Source organism: Trachurus japonicus, chromosome 14 (assembly GCF_045865225.1).
Source record: "Trachurus japonicus isolate A0001 chromosome 14, Traja_1.0".
NCBI lineage: Eukaryota > Metazoa > Chordata > Actinopteri > Carangiformes > Carangidae > Trachurus > Trachurus japonicus.
In genome coordinates, this window is record NC_140920.1 from 24843742 (window position 1) to 24861655 (window position 17914).

Here is a 17914-nt window from a genome sequence, read left to right on the forward strand (position 1 = left end):
ACTTTTCTATTTTTTTTCAACAGGAGGCAAAATTAATGCAGGAAAGAACTGTGAGAGAAGAGACTCGCTGCTTATATGCTAATTGCGGACATGTGGTGCAAGATGGCATGTATGTAAAACAGTAGAAATTTGTAATTAAAATGACTTGGTTCGAGAAAGGAATGTGTGTTAGACAATAACAATAGGGGAGACAAACTATGATACAATCTCCCTCCAGCAAGTGGAAAATAACAGCAGTTTGTATTTATACCCAGGGCATAACGTACAAAGTGGTGAGTAAATCTGCTGCATCGGGAGTGTGATCAACTGTAAGCCTGCCCTAATATTTCCAGGAAATACTCCGAGCTAATAAACAATTCTACAAACTGTGCTGTGGCAATATTGCAGCCGACTGTGAGAGCCGGAGCGTCCTCTCTCCTTGGCAGGGTACAAGGAGATGACAACACTCACTTTGAGTCAGGGTGTGCAGCCATGCGGATCGCAGCACACAGGGAGACAGGTACTGTAGAGTTTAATCTGATAAAGTACTAAATCTAGCAGACACCCCTGGGCCTTTTTTTTTTTTTTTTTTTTTACAGCTAAAGTGAGGGGAAAGAGTGAATGTGTAGGAGAGGGGAGAGGAAAGGAGTAGTCAGTCGTGTGGGGGGAAATGGATGGAAGGAGAACAGCAGACTGAACTTGACTTTGACCTGGGGGAAGGAAAAATGGGGCTGAAGAGAGCACCGGCAGTCACTTCCATTCCATGCAGAGCTTGAAGTCTGGTGCGTGCGGACACACAGACACAAAAAAAAAACCAACATACATGCACCTGCACACACGAGTAAACACACACAAAGCGCCGTGACTCTCGTTTCACTATTTTTCCTGGGCGACTTGAGGTTGAACTGCAGTGAGGGAGGCTGCGGTTTTGACTGCCTGGGTGCAGGTATTAGAGCACTGGCAGACGGTGTATTATCCTCTGGGAGGCTAAAAATGACACATCATCTCTCAGTGGAGTTGGGCTTTCACAAACACATTTCCATTCCTTTGAACTCAGCACCACGACTGAAGTCTTCTGACAATTTACTAACAATCAGACAGTGTGTCATGCTTTCTTGTTAACTAGCCCCCTGATGCCTCTGCACACACATATTCAATTTGGCGCAATTGTTTGTATCCCTAAATGAGCTCTCAGTTCTGAGTCGCTCATTGTTTTATTTATCCCTGTAGTCTATAGCCTGGCAGCAGCGTGACAGGTCCTCTCTGTCACCGCTCTTTCTGATCCCAACAATAAAAGAGCTACCAAACATCGGAAAACAGTCATCAACAAATAAAAGTGTTTTCAGGCAGAGGAAACTATAGTTAACTGTAAGTTGTCTTACGTGATACAGTACGTTGTTTATTTCCGCCTTGATCAGACAGCGTTTTCACCGCTACGTCCAACTGAATCAAAACTCCTCTCCTCATTCTGCCTCAGATTATTTGAGAAAAAGTTTATTTTTCTTTCTTCTGTAGTTATTTAAGATTGCAGCTAAATGTAGACGCTCATTTCCGGCCTCAGACTATGAGCAATAACAAGGTCTGCAGCTATCTAACAAGGTAAGAGAACACATGAGCAAAAAGGACAAACAAATAAATTCAGGGCACCTTAGAATTTATACGTTGTAGCCAGTGAAAACAAGCCATTTAATCTTAGTTGGACTAAATGTAGGTCAATTAGACTTTCTTATTTATTTGTTGATGCATCCTCCTCACAACTCATCTTAACATATTAGCTGGTGCTGTGGTGCGTTTAGTGTTACTTGTACTTGACTAACAGGAGGAAACTGGGGCAATTTGTACAGTTTGCATTTGTCAGTTGGAAGCCAGATCGATAGAGGAGCCCATAAGCCTCTAACAGCCGCAGCGTGAGCACGAACAAGAACAGGAACAGGCCTCCTTCACACTACGTAGTTATTTGGCTTTGATGTAAATTCAACCCCTTTGTTACATGGCCTGGTATTTGTCCCAAATTTATTACACCAGCGCTCCCTTCATCATTCATCTCTAGGAGGAACAAAGTATGACTTTTACTGTAACAATCTACGGCATGGCATTTAACAAAAAACCTTGAGCAGAGACATTCAATCTCTTCAAGTCTATAAAGTAAATCAATGCAGAATAGCGGGATGGTGGAGAAAGCCTGTAGATTGGAGTAGGTATTTCCCAGCAGGCCCGACTCTCCCGAGATAAATCTCAGACATTTCTCTGCCTTTCAGAAGATGTAATCTGCTTTGTCCGTATAATGCCACAACATGATGAAAGAAGACAGCGGACATGTGATAATGTAGTCCCACTGGACTCCTGTGTGACTCTCCACTGTAATTAAAAGCTGAGTGGATGACAGTGTGATGGAGTTTTATTCCATCCGTCTCCTATGGGGTGCAGGGTCCGTGTCAGGGTGCTCTTATCCTACATGTCTCAGCACCCAGCAGCTTCGTAAACAACTTTAATTAAGAGAACTAAAGCTCTTCTGACAAACTTCTAAATGCAGCAGCAAACTCACTCCCACAAACTGTGTTTACATGTAAATGTGTGCTGGCATTTATGCATGTTTTATTTTATTTATTTATTTATTTTTTAACCTTAAGTCCATACACACACACCGAGCAGAAATTAATTAAATCTCCTCAGCTTCTCTTTGGAGGCAAACTGCCTTTCGCAAAGTTCACTATGACCTCTCATGCGTGTGATTTGAGTGCATCACATTCAAGGGAAAGTTTAACCAGAGCTTGATTTTCTCTATAAAGTTAATCAAACTTTCACAGGAAAAAAAAGCAACTAATTACCTACGGATTGACAGACATATGCTGCATCTATAAAACATCAGAAATCATCAGGCCTTACCGTCGTCCATATCCTCCAAGATGTTGACTCTGGCGGTGGGGTAGTGCATTCCTAGACGGCCCCCGACAGGAAGCGACAGCGTGACGTTGAAGCTCTCGTCTCCCTCGTACAGGGAGTCGTCGATGATCACCACGCGACACTGCTTCTCCCTCTCACCTTTGTCGAAGCGAACGATGCTGCCGTGCTCCTCCGGACGGGAGATGTAGTCGGAGTAGGACAGGACGGTGGTGGGGATGGTTCCTGAGGCCGTTCCTTCAGATGGATAGAGGTGAGAGCAAGAGTTTAGAGAGAGGGGAAATGAAAAGATGTCCACCATTTAAAACATCTAAATGATTGAAATGATATAATTAAAACATAATGCATTTTGGAAGAGACATCAGAAAACATGAGCACTCAGCTTTTCAAACAGCATATCTTATTTTAGGGAAACTGAGTGATCAGCTTCAGGCATGGGTTTTATGATAGATCCATTGCATTTCATTTTCATATACTTACTCATATTTAATCAAATTTGATGTGAAAAGTGGGATGAGGGATTGATTTGAAAAAAAAATTGAGGGGGCTGAACACACACAAAAAAAAAACATCTTCATCAGTAAGGCAATGCAGCGCCTTTCTTCCCCGCATGCAGTTCAGTATAATTCAGACCCAGTTCCAGTAGCAGTAATAGCATGTGAAAGCTTGACCTTTAATTACAACGAGCCCATCAGTTCAGTCGGTTTATCTGTTTTAATATCAGAACACAATGGGAGTAGACCACCCCCACAGTGAAACCTGTGTTGTAGCCACTTGTGACATTTAACAACAGCAGCTTCATTAGCCTAATCAGCGAATGCATTATCACTTCACGTGTTGTCTAAATTTATTCCATGGGATTTAAAGGCAGGAGGTGAACATACGGGGCTGGAATCTGCTATTTCTCACCCATTGTCTTACTAACCTGCTGCAAATATGCTACCAAGAGTCATTTGAATTAGAACAAAGAGAGCCGAGCTGTTGTGGAGTTCTGCGCGGAGGCTCGTCCTTGATCTGAATTAACCACCGTCAAACTTAAAAGGACACAGCTAATCATGAAACAACTGAGATTAATCTGCTATTTTTCATATTTAGAAAAACACTAGCGTAGCATGAAAAGCTTCTCTTCCAGTGCCCTGCTGTGTTTTTAAAAAGCTCTCCACCATACACATTAATACTATTTGTAAGTTTAGCCAATGCTACGTAGACGGCATTAGCTGTTTACTTACCAGCCTGCAAAAAAAAACGTTGGGAGCCCAGCATCGAATTTCATTCATTTACTCACCAGGAGCTGTCTCCGGTGGGGGGAAAACAACGGCAGCACAAGCCTGCTGCTCAGAGGACGTATTATAACCTCTTATCTTGTAAACACAATGTTGCCTAAAGCTTTTTGTTCGGCAACAACCGCCACCACTCTCTCCCAGAAAACCTACAAATAGCGCCTTTAATAATAGGTATACCAGCATTAAACTGCCTATTCACAAATGTCAAGGAAAGGTTAACTCACCAGGACAGTCAGAGAAGAAGCTGCAACTTGCTGTCATTCTCAAATTAATTAACAGGTTTATTAAATGCAGGACCCATAAAAAACAATTAACTCTGAGTTATGATGTGCCTCAGTCAGTAATTTTTGACAACATAGCAGTAAAACTGGATGATGTTTTCAATTATATTCAATTTTCAGTTATTTAGGTGTGAATATGTGGTTGAAATGTATGCATTGAGCCTTTAAATAACAACTTGAACTATTTTTTTAATAGTTTGACCACTGAGGCGGGGGAAGGCAGAGTGCGCTGAGGATAAACTGGTTAGATGAGGTGAAAAAGGGCCAGGCCATACCCTGCTGTGTGTAGCAGACCACCATGAGCTCCTGGCTGATGTCTCCACTGCGGTGCACTGGGATGAACAGCTCGCCGATATCTTCCTCCACTGAGTGGATCTGTTCAGGGAAGAACACGGTCGACTCTGTTTTTGGGGAGAGAGGAGAACAAATGCGGGGCGTCAGAGGAAAAAAAAAAAACACGGAAAAGGGTAATGATATGTATAACAATCTGCGAAAAATCCACAGTACATTAGGCAGATACAGGCCTTTGTTCTGGCTCTGCATTAGTGAGCTGCAGCCGATGGTTTTTTTTTGTTTTTTTTCTATTCAGATCTATTGAAGTGGTGGACCTGCAGCGTGCTTATTCATATTCAAAAATAACTCTCCATCACAGTTTTCAGTTTGATGCAGCCAGAGGTGCTCTTCAAAGAGACCCCTGCAGAAGTTTTTTTCTTTTTTTTCTTACTACCCCAGTGTGTCGCAGACAATTACACATGCAAGCCTCCAAGTTCATCCCACAGCAACCAACCAGCCGGGAGTTTCACACATCGACTGCTCTGTTCACGCGGGGGTCAGCCCAGCCGTCTCTCTCCCTCTCTCTCTCATTTTCTTTCCCTCCTTCGCCGCCGCCGCCTCTCTCTCCATCTTTGAGAGGAGTTTGTGATTGAGAGAGAGACTTAGGGCCGGTGAAAGCACCATCTATCAAAGCGAAGAACTTACTGGCATTATAGAAACAATAAATGTTGGAGCTATTTTCCACGGACGCACGGGGACCAATAAAAACATAGAGTGGACTGAGCTCCGGCTCGTCCCAGATCTTCTTGTGAGTTCGTTTTCCCCCCTTCCCTTGTCTCTCCCCTACCACTCGCCCCTGTCTCTGTTTGCAAGAGAATGAATGAGCGAGCGAGTGATGGGAGCTGCAAGACACTTGTGGATTCCTTGTGCAACAAAAACTAAAAGGCAAAAGCTACAGCATGAAATGAAACCACACACACACAAAAATCCCACCAAAAACAGATTTGGACATTTGAGAGAAAGAGATCAACACCTTGAGATGATTCTGTGGGATGAAGTCATCAACATAAAACAATCTTACACACCACAGGGGGGGGCAAACATTTCTCTTCTTTTATGGTAACTCCCTAAATCGTCCTCTCTCCTCTCAATTTTCTCCCCTCTCCTCCATTTCTCCTTTCTGCCGGTGCCCACAATTTGCCGCTCCCTGGGGGGTTCAGGGCTCATAGCAAAGGGATTAGGGTCCGCTGCTTACCTATTCCACACACATACACACATACACACCTCCTCCCCTCACAGTTCTATCACCACCACCTCACACCTTGTTCTTCTAGTGCCTCCAAGTTCACCCACAATTTTTTTTTTTCTAAGTCAAGTGGGTCAACTTCACCTCCTGGAGGAAAACACACAGTCATTTTAAAAGATTAATGGGAGAAAAAACACACACACACACAGGCTTTTAGAGATGGTGTTAAACCAGAGGATACTTGCACCATACCTTGTTGTTGTCTTGTCCAAATAAAACAATACAACATACACAAAAATGTTCCTACGCATAGAACTTCTCCATTATTGATCATTTCATGAATATTCTATGGATGCAGGGGTGTTTTGTTTTTACTGTTTGTTTGGTTGTTGTGATATGGTTCCACATTTGTACTCATTAACAGCTTACAGCGCTGGTTATGCCCATCAGCTAATTACCTAAGATGTGACTGTACATGCAAAGCAAATGAGCCTTGTTGTGCGCGCTATGCGACTAAAAGGCAGCAAAACACCCACGAGTCACAGTTCGATACGGCGGCGCGACGTCGCAAGATGCTCTCCCTCCCTGGTGTTAGTCAACAGACTTGACATCTTAACTGAGACAAAGCTCCTATAATTACACGAGATGCGACTGCAGCTGCCTTTGTGGTTCTTCGACTGAAAACATCGCAGCAGAGAAAAGCGGGAGAGAGAGAGCGGTTCTTCATCATTTAGTGGAATGACCTTGATGCAAAATGCAGTGGGGTAACAGCTCTGGTGATATATAGTGGCTATTGAGGAAGCAAGAAAGATATCACTGGCTGTGGCAAGATGCTACTGCTGCTTGCAGCAAACAGTCTAACAGCAGGCTACCACCTTCATCTTGAGTCAGCGTTGCGCATGAATTATATATGACAGAAAGTGATAAAGTTTTGGCGGGGGAAGGCCAGGCCATCACAGCCTGTAATTAAACAAAGTTTGTTATTGCAGCAGAACTGTAACAGCGGGTGTAACATAGGCAAACACACAATGGTACAAGCAACTCATTGTTATTAATCAAAGTTTCAGCACAGAGTTGCATGCAGTCTTGAAGAGGAAAAAATAAAAAATAAACAAAATAAAGAAGAGCTGCAGGCGTTGGTACAGATAAAGAGAGATTGCCCATGCTGTTAGAACAAACTCAGCTTGTTATGCTCTCCTTAATTTCGGAGCACTTTTGGTTAAAGCCTGTCGATCCGCTCTCCTCCTCTAAAGCTGATATTAGCCTAGCTGACACGTCCTCTGGGGAGGGAATCTACAGGCTAAGCAGAGGACCAGACAAAGCCAGTTTTCATCATTAGAGAAAGAAGCTGGAGTGCAGCTAACGCCACAGGCATAGCTAAAGCTTCACTGGCCCATTAGAGTACAGAGTGGCACATCTCTGTCACATTACACGATCCCAAGGGATGGCAGAAAAACAAACCAGCCCCTGCCCTCCACACACACCATAATTAACCCACAGGGGAGGATAGATTGAGGAGGAGAGGGAGGGAGATGGAGAGAGAGAGTGAGATCAAGACGTGGTGAAAGATGGAGAGCGAGGAGATAAATGAGAGTGAGAGTGATGAAAGCAGCTGTTGTGTATGAATATAATGGGAGCTTCGGTGTTTCCATCTTTGTTACGCATTAGTTTGGAATTGTTGAGTGGAGGAGAGCGATGCATACAAAAAAAAAGTGAAGGTAAAAGCTTCAGAGGAGTAAATCCAGTCTTGATAGAACAGGGCAGCCAGTTTGTCGCACCACTCAATATTCCATTAACATTTCAATTTGCAGGCAAAGACACAGAGAACACGAAGGACGAGGCTGTCAGGGAGAAAGTACCATGTTTTATGTGTCTGTTTTTTTTTTTCGGAGACACTTTCTGTAGACTATTAAGAGTTTGACCAGTGTCCTACGGTGGCCCTGAGAGCTCAACACACTGCAGCTTAAGCACGAGCATCAACCTGACAACACATGCAGCACAAATTCACACAACACAGTGAAAAGTGTTTCCAGGGGGACACAAAAAAGTGATGAACTTGGCTTGGTGTTTAATGCCTGCTTGTGACTTCTGTAGTTATGAATAAGAAGTGCGTCCCAGAGTGATGTTTGTTTGTTTGCATGTGTTTTTTTTTTTTCTTTTCAAGTTGCGGGGAGTTGAGCTCTCAGGGCCACCGTATTGTTCACTGGCAAACAGCAATGTGAGGAGTATGTGAGAAAAAAAAAAGTCTCCATAACGAGGTCCATTTATAACCTTTGATTTGCCCTGAAGAGTAAAATGTCATTAGTATCTCTAATTTAATAAGATAAGAAATAAGAAATAAAAATCTGCTAAAAAAAAAAAAATCTCTGGCCAAAATATAAAAGAAAACAAATCTTGGCTGTCAACTGCGTCCAAACTTTTCTTTCTTCCCTCTCTTTGCCTGAGGGCAGATTTGCATGACACCAAATCAGAAAGCGATGTTTGTACTGACACTGGGCTGTGTATTTCTCATTGCTTTGTAACAGGAGTACCTGAGTGGCAGCCAGGCTTTTTCTCTGCAGCGTGCATTATAAATGTCAGATTCTTCTGTGTCTCCACAGTCGCATTCATCTGCTCAGGTAGGCAAAGCGCACGCTCGCCTCTGCTCTGGATATATTTTATTAACTTTCAATCCTCCGTATTGCCTGTCCATAAAGGCTGCATTTGATTTTCATTTTTTAATAACGGATGTCATATAGAATATGGACACAAAGCTGAATGAATTATATATTCATGCAGGAAAATATGGAATAAATATATGTAGAATCAATTCTATTCTTTGTAGAATATAGTTTATTTTTTACAGTGTGTCTGTTTGAGTTAATTTGTGATGCCCTGCAGAGCCATCCATCCAACTTTAATACACTGCATCTGAATTCAGTAGTCTCCACATTGTCTTCCACATAAGAGTGTGTGTGATGTGATGTAAGTTTGCACTGACCGTCGTTGGGGTCCAAGATCTCAACTGTGGTCGTGGCAGGGAACTCCATCACTCCCATCACTGGCTCCGACAGCAAGATCTGGAAGGTTTCCGCCTGTTCGTACTTCCCGTCAGTGAGGATCCGAACCCGCCACGTGGCTCTGGTCTGTCCCGGGTTGAACTGGATCTGCTTCTGGGACTTACCCTTGAAATCCTCCTCCTTCTTTGCGCTACCATCCTGGGTGCCGATGCCTGAGAGATACAGACGGTGATGGACATTATAAGCAGGAAAAGACAAGGGAGAGCAGGCCAGACGAGTAAAAAAAAAAAGAAAAAAGACAGAAAAGGAGAGAAGAACAGAAGGAGACAAAGCAAAGAAAGCAGCCGCAAAAAGGTGACAGGCAGCAGTAAAAAACAGATGAAAAACAGATTAGATATTCACACCTTTTAATGTTGTTCAGAGAATGGTGTGAAAACGAGCGGCGGTGCATCTATTTTTCCTCACTGATCATTTACAGAGCCTCAGAAAATGTGTGAAATGAATTTGTGACTGAAGCATTTAAATAAGCATATTCACCTCACTGGGATGGATTAGCCACTATGGCTGTTTTCCAAGTGTCAGGCGTGTGTGTGTGTGTGGGTTTTTTTTGTGTGTGTGTGAGTGTTTCACCATCTTTTCTCTTCAAATAGCTCAACAAATTTCATCTGTAATAAATCTTTCATGTGAATCCACGCACATGCTCCATCGATACACCTTTTTCAAAAGCAGGGATCCTCCGGGTAATACTGAAGGGTTTCACATATAAACGCACATGAAGGAAGCCAAGGTGGTGTAAGCCGTAAAATTATGTATTACATTTGTAAATGCGTTGTTCGTCCCCCCCCTTTTGTCTGCGCTCACACTGCCTTGCGAGAACAACGTGAGCATATGCATGCCAGGTTGATGCATGTGCCCGTACATAAAAAGGATTTGTTTTATTTTTTCAGACGTTCACAGGCCTGAACAAACAAGAGAAAAAAAAGGGGGGAAGGTGACAAACACATGCAGATTAGACTGGGTACATTAGATTGTACAAACAGTAAGACTCCGGCGGGTGGGCACTGTATGCAAATTATGTGCTGAAATTAATCACACATATACATTCATCCGCTCTCATTTGTGTTTATGTCCCTGCGAGGACCTTCAGTGCTTATAATAACTAATAAACCCCAGAAATCGTGATGAATACTGCAATCTGATGTTAAACTTTCATCGCTTTGTCCTCCAATTATTTCTCCAAATAGTTTTGGCAGCGTTTCCACAACAACAGCACAGAATGAAGTCCTGAGAAAACCTTTTTTTAAAAAAACAAACAAACAAAAAAAACACCGGCAGTCACCACAGCCAACTCTATAACAACGCAGCACTATCTCACATTTGACCAGAGGATTAGATATAAAATATATCACCCACTGTTTCTCAAAAAACTAATGATGTTGCTATTCCTGACTGCAGCTGCACTACAGCACAAACAAGAAGACTTATATGAATGGGTCACAGGTGCATGCTGGTTACGCATAATGTATATTTCCACCGCTTGAGTTTAATAAATTCAACCATATATTAATGCTATTTTCACACTTTGTTGGCGTGAACTGTGCTGCACCTCTTGTTGCAGGCAGTCACCCAGCTGCTCCTATAGCCTCCCCTGCATATCACTGACCCTCCACCTCCATTATTGCAAATTAACTACATTTACATGTACCATTACTGCTATAGGAGGCAGAGCAATAGCTTAACATAAGACACACAGTTGATTTACTGTAAATGCCCCCTCACGTTGTAATAGAAACATGTTTTAATCATTTTGAAAGGGACATAGCCAGTGAAATAAAAGCTCAATATGGTGGTTGAACTCTGTCACTCACTAACTCAGTCACTCAGGTATTCGCCTAAAAATCTACTTCTCTTTGAGGTGTCTGTCAGGAGCTTTTAGACATGTCTAATGGAAGTTCTGCCACGACAGCTCTCGGTTCACTTATTCACCCGCTGAGTGGATCCATCAGCTTAACCTGGGTCAAGTCTTCTGAGGTGAGGGTTACACAAAGTTGTCTAGTAGTAGTAGAAGGGTACATGGGTAATGTGAGTCACCATGAAATATAGATTCTTCATCAGCCTGCACACGCACGAGCAAGCTTACACCAAAGCCCTTTTTTTTATCATCTCATATTTAACTAAAGCTCAGAGGTTCTGCAGCACTGTCCAAACTCTGATTGGAAGCACAGAGATGATTCGTAAATATCATGGAATCTGCTCCTAGATTTTGACATTTCTCTTGCAGACATTAATAAAAATCTGATGTAGCAGGGCCATGACTATCAACAGCCAGTTCTAGCACTATTGATGGAGTTGTTTTCTTGCTTTGGAGCACGGGTTTGTGTTACAGATAGTTACAGACTTATTGACCCAAAAAAAATAAAAAATACAGTGTCTGCCTATCTATCTATCTATCTATCTATCTATCTATCTATCTATCTATCTATCTATCTATCTATCTATCTATCTATCTATCTATCTATCTATCTATCTTTTCATCGTTTCACTGACTTACAAGTTGCTCTCAATCACAAACTTGTTCTTAATGCAGGTAAAACAAAATGTATGCTCTTCACTAAATCAAAAAACATCACTTACAATACGCAAATCATCTCCACTATTAATGATACAGCTACTGAAAAGGTGTCTGAATATAAATATCTTGGACTTTGGATAGACGACAAAATCACCTTCAGACATCGTGTATCTAATCTGGTCATTAAACTAAGACAAAAAATAGGCTTTTTTTACAGAAACAAATCATCCTTTCATTTTCACTGCAGGAAGAAACTTATCGAGGCAACTTTTATGTCAGTCTTAGACTATGGAGACATATTGTATAAGCATGCATCGGTTACAACCTTACATCCACTTGACACCGTTTATCACTCAGCCCTGAGGTTCATTATTGGCGACAGCTACAACACTCATCACTGTGACCTGTATTCCAAAGTTGGATGGCCCTCACTATCTAACAGGCGTGATCGACACCGGATTTTATTTATTTTTAAAGCTCTCACTGGTCTTTTACCATCTTATATTAACTCGCTAGTATCTTTTATTGCAGGTTCCCACTGCACACGCTCAAAAGACTGGCTCACACTGCAGGTTCCCTTTGTCAACACCGAACTTGGAAAGACTAGTTTTTCTTACTGCACCTTCAACCTGGAACTCTATGCAAAATCATCTGAAACTTACCTCACTTTTACCAACAGGGCAATTTAAATCCATAATTACATCATATTTTACCTGAAACTGCTCCTGCTTTTAACTACACTTTTGTATGTTATGCTTATGTATGTTTGTTATGTCTGAATATTTATGTATGTCTCAATTGTTTTGTCTTCTGTCTTTATGTTCTGTGTTTCATCTCGGCTATATTGTAAATAGGTTGCTCCTCAATATATCTCCGATCTCCGAGTTTAAATAAAGGTTATGATCTATCTATCTACAGTATAGCCAATTTGGGGGTTTGCCAGGAGCAGAATGGAAAAACAACTTCAAAGGTTAGATTTCAGTCTTGGTTGACTGGGCACATCTGTGGTGTGTATTGGTGATAGAAGCACTTACATTTTAATTATACTACAGACACAAGAATCATGATTTTTATTCAATATGGCATGCCTACTGAAGGCATGTGATGCCTTGAAAACTAACAAACTGTGGGCTGGATGGATTCCACAGCTACCGCAGAAAGTCAACACTGTTGCCTGACACGTAAATAGAGTCATAATTTATTGCCTTCTCGTATTATGTGAAATATGCGCATGTATTGGGTCAGGGCCTGAGCCTGGGAAATGATCCGCAGCCAGTACACATGCATGGATCATTTCCTGTAGAAGAACAGTGCATGATTTGAATTAAGTGCAAGAAAGGCAGACCGGACTTACAATGAAGACTACATACTGTATGCGCTGTATAGATAGAGAGGCGGTAACAGAGTGTAAAAACACTGAATGTTGTTGGTATAATGAGGGATTATGATATTATTTCACAACATTGAGAACGGTAGAAGTGTCCTCAAGACAGATGGTTTCCATCTCTCTCATCTTTATATCCAGACGATCTGTTGATCCACATCTAATACAAATACAGGTACACAAAATCCCACCCACGGGAGAGAGAAGGTGTTGATCTTAAAAGGGCGGAGCATCATCGTGCCAGTCGCACCGGACTCCCTGGAGGGCAGAGACACGCCACAGCTAGGGTTGCACCGAGGTTCTTTCTCAGCAGGTGGAAATACACCCTCCCAAGCCCCCTCTGATCTCTACGGTGCCGCTCCTCGCTGCTACAGTCCCTTGTGTTTGTGTCTCTGCAACGCACACACAAACTGACAGGTGCAAAGAGTTGCTCACAAACACACACAAATTCTGTTTATAGCTGCAAACTTTTCTTACCCTCGCTCTGTATTGTAGTTTATTTCTCTATTGAAAGCAAACACTGCAGCAAGCTGAGTTTGGCTGAATGTAAAATATACAATTCATCATAAAATTTATGATTGCAGGTACCTTTATGCTCATTATACCATAAAGGTCATTTCACTTCCAGACAGCTGAGGTGGAGATCTGTAGAGGCGAGGTTCAGGGGGGCAACAGTTTCTATTCTCTGCTGGTGAAATAAAATTATCTCTCCCATCCACCCTGCTTGGCAACAATAATGAGGCTGGAATACATCCCACAGGAGATGATATATCTTAACCTGGCAAAAGTACACCCAGTTAACAATTCTCCATTTATCTCACTGAGCAAGGTCAGTGCAGAAAAGGACAGAGAAGAAAGAAGAAGAGAACAGTTGTCAAGAAGTGAGGTTTGACATGTGGAAGGAGGGGAAGGGAAGGGAAGGGAAGACTTGTGGAAGGAGTTAAAGGGATAGTTCCAAAATTGAAATTGTCCCCAAAAAAATTAAATGAGTCTATTTTTCAAGCTTGTTTGTAGCGGAAGCTTCTCGAAGCTCCTCTTCCCGGTTCGTCAAATTTGGACGAAGAGGAGCTTCGAGAAGCTTCCGCTACAAAACAAGCTTGAAATACAGACTTTTTTCGGGACAATTTCGCATTTCAAGGCTTCAATACAAGAGGGACATTACATACGAGCAGCATGGAGGTATTTGGATGTTTTTTGGTGTGTCTTTTTGTTACGAAGACAGTTGGTATCCATTTGCAACCATTATATGGACATGCACTGCTACGCCGAGACCCCCTGTAACTCAGAGAGGCCACGGATAACTCTGAAACTTCTCCCAGCCCTTAGTCCACAGGAGGGTGAGTAGATAATGAGTGAAATTTCAATTTTGGGTGAACTATCCCTTTAAGGAGGGAAAGGAAGGGAAAGGAAAGGAAGGGAAGGGAACAGGAAGACTTGTGGAAGAAGTCAAGGAGGCGAGGGAAGGGAATCTAAAGACAGAGCAAGTACAAACTGCCAAGAGTGCTTTGCTGGAGAGAGAAAAAGATCATGGAAGAAAGAAGAAACAAGATGAATGACAAACACAGAGTGGGTGGAGGAAGAAAATAAGAGCTTATGGCACAGACCCAGGGCTGTACACTTGTACGGCTGCAGGAAGAGGAGAGGTGGTGTCTTTGATGAGAGGAGAAAAAAAAACAGGTTAGGTGAAAGAGGACCAAACGCTCTCCACGTGGAGATGGTGTGAGAAGAGATTACAGATGAAAAGAAAAGAACCTGAGACGGATTGAAGGAGTTGACAAGTCAGCGAGGCGGGTGTGACAGGAGAGAGAGAGGAGAAAGTGACAGAACTCAATTAGAGGAGCACAGCAGGTGAGACGGAGAGCACACCCCCACGAAGAAGCAGAATTAAGCCGGTGGTTGATATCTTAGTCATGTTTTGGGATTTTTTTTCTTCAGTAGAAGTGAGAAAGTGAGGTCTAAGCTTGGAAACAGCGGTAGAAGAATCCAATCTGATCCCTGCGCTCCTGTCCGGCCCCGTTCTGCCTGAGCTCTTCTTTGCGGGGGCATCTTTGAACCTTGATCTTATCTCTGTGCTCCTCCTTCACTGATCCTCTCTACCTATATGTCCTGTTGTGATGGAGCATGTGTAACAGCTCCCCTCCGCCGTTGCCTGGCACCACACCGGCTTTCATCAGTAAAGCCTCTGACAACATAGTAAGGTGTGTTTTTCTCTGCTCCTCCACCCCTCACACACTCTATTTAATCTGCACACAGAAACACAAACTCTATCTACTTTGGCCAGGAATTCCTCCGTGTATTTCTCCCTTTTTATTTCTTTATAGACTCAATATTTTTGCCCTTATTAATTTTTCCTTTTCATTATAGGTCTTGTTTTAGTTGTGATCTTCAGTCTTTGTCACTAACCTCCCATGCTCCTCTTTAGCAACCCCCCACACAGAAAGATGTCTCTAATCATTTTTGGTTCAATTTCACCATGTTGGCTTTGAAATGAAATATTGATTGAGCTTTAAAGGCGTTTTTAAAAGTTCCTCACTGAATCAACTTTTTAGAGCTTAATCAATTTGTAAAAAAACAAATTAATTGGCAACAATTTTGATAATCAAATTTTGGCAAAGACATTTGTGCAATGTGAGGATTTGTGTCCTTTCTTTGCTTTATATTACTCTAAATTCAATATATTTTAATCAGTTGATGACTGAATTATGTCGCCTTGAGCTCTGAGAAATTGTGATGACACTTTTTCAAATTATCAGCCGATTTTCAGGACAATGCAGCAGAAACATAACGATCGAGGCCAAACAGTGGAAGGTTAAACTGTCTGGATCAGTTCACTGACGGACGTTTGTTTTCTGTCTTGAAAGATCGGTGCTCTTGAGTGTAGACAAGGTTAGGGTTCCCTACACTGTTCACCTGATGTGTAAATAAAAAGTAAAAGACAGTTGACATTTAAAGCAGAAGTAAGTGATATATTTGTGTTAATATAAGTCTTAAATAGTTATATCTTCCGACAGCAATCACTTCTATAGAGTGTTTGGTCTGAAACACGGGTCTGTCAGTCACTCTGCTCTGCTCTGAGCCGAGGAGAAAACATTTATCGTATCCTACAGTTTTTATCCAATGAGGAGAGAGAACGGCATGCAGGGCTGTGTGTGCAGCCAAGGGACGCCGTGAATGTGGCGACGTAGGGACGAGGACTGTTATGGTGCGTTCAAGGAAACTCGTATTTTTCCGACCGTGAAGTGGTACTAGTTCGATCTGGTACGAGTTCACCGGTCGGAAGTTACGAGTGGCCGTTATAGTGACTTTCACCGGTAAAACAGGTCGGAAAAACACGAGTGGGTTGCCTGAAACGCTACAAAGTCGTAAGTTGTGACTTGAAGCTGTAATTTACGATTTCAAAAGCCTGCCTGGAACGCAGCATTAGCCAAAACGACCGGACCACTTACTTCTGCTTTAACCTCCTACGTACTTTTTTTTTTTTTTTTTTTTAATTTCAAATGCAATATGATAGAAAAACATATCTTTAATATTCTTTGACTAGGGCTGCAAACAGGATACAGGATTGTCATAAATTTGAGAATAAGATCCGGTATTGAATCACTATACAGTAGGCAATAGTTTGTCCCATATTTAGTACATGTCATGTCCTCAAAGGTGAAAGAATTATTAAGAAAGAAACATATAATTCTAAGTGTGAGTTATATCCTGTATAATCCAAGTGGATTGAAGAAGTTTATCAGTTATGTGGACAAGTTCTGTATCCCATCCTGACCACAGCTGCCTGGGTTCAAGTCACGTCTGTGACTCTTTGCTGCATGTCATGCTCAGACTTTCCTCTCCAATCAAAATTGTCAACCACCATTTGGTAAAATATTTTTTTTTGCCTTTTTACAGAGATGGCAAACACTAAATAGTTTTAAATAGTAAACATACATTGGGTTCAATGTTTATCTGTCAGACTTTTTGAGAGATGCAAGGTCACCTCCATAGCTTTGATTTTATTTTATTTTTAAATCGACGTCCTATCTCAACATGTGTTTCCATGTTTGTGTCCTTGGTCTGGACATCAATAACACAAAGGCAATGACACGAGGGAGTCATATTATAATTTGAGAACTATCGGCTGAGCATCTCTGCTTTAATCGCTGCCTTACAATCACTGATATCAAGGCTAGATGAGGCGACTCATGTAGAGGCCAGCCGAGGACGTCGATCAAAACTGTCCACTGTGGCAAGGAGATCTCTCAAAAATCATTAAGAGCCAAACACATGAAAGCTAAATTATCATAAGTGGAGCCTCAACAACCCTGACTCTTAATGAGATATTTGCCTGACAACAACACAAACTGTACAGCTTTAAAACTCAATTGACAGCAAAAAAAAAAAAAAAAAAAAAAAAAAACAATCAAAGGCGCCATTACTGAGGGAGCGCTGGATTGGATTGTATTACATTGTATGGTGTTCCTGCTATTTTGTCCCTTTTCAAGTGTGTTGCCACTCTATTGTTGGTTCATTGGCTCCATTCCTCTGTTCACCCGCCCAGCAAATTGAAATCTATGAAAGTTATTAGACTTTGATCAGTTTCTGTTTTTCATTCAGGGTTGATTTAAACTGGACCATATTTCATTATTTGTGCCTGAACAGATGCACCTCACCTATAGAGGCACAGATGCATAGAAAAGTTGACATGCATAAACATGCAAACAGATATTGCTTAGATTATGTGACAAAAAGTGATGATATGGAGCAGCTAGGACACATTTTTTCATAACATTACAAATAAATATTTCTTCTATTTAGTCTTCCTTCAGACCATCCTACACACAGATCACAACCCTGATCTCAACATGTTGGAGTGTCATCATGGGCCCAGATGGAGGCAACTTTCATACAATGTGCTCTGGCACCATGTTGACCTATAACATGCATGTAAGCTGTTTATGAAAAAAAAACTCAAATGTGAATGTGTGTGTGTTCTGACTCTGAGATAGCAAGG

General features: G+C 41.9%; 1 protein-coding gene across 1 annotated transcript in view; it reads right to left on the minus strand.

Moving 5' to 3' along the window:
- Positions 1–17914, minus strand: part of frem2a (FRAS1 related extracellular matrix 2a) — a 62720-nt gene that overhangs the window by 18110 nt on the left and 26696 nt on the right. Inside the window, exons 4-6 of the mRNA XM_085798517.1 lie at positions 8944–9174; positions 4720–4845; positions 2866–3117 (exon numbers count right to left, since the gene is read on the minus strand). Of these exons, the coding sequence (XP_085654643.1) occupies positions 2866–3117; positions 4720–4845; positions 8944–9174 (609 nt within the window). The remainder of the gene's footprint in view (positions 1–2865; positions 3118–4719; positions 4846–8943; positions 9175–17914) is intronic.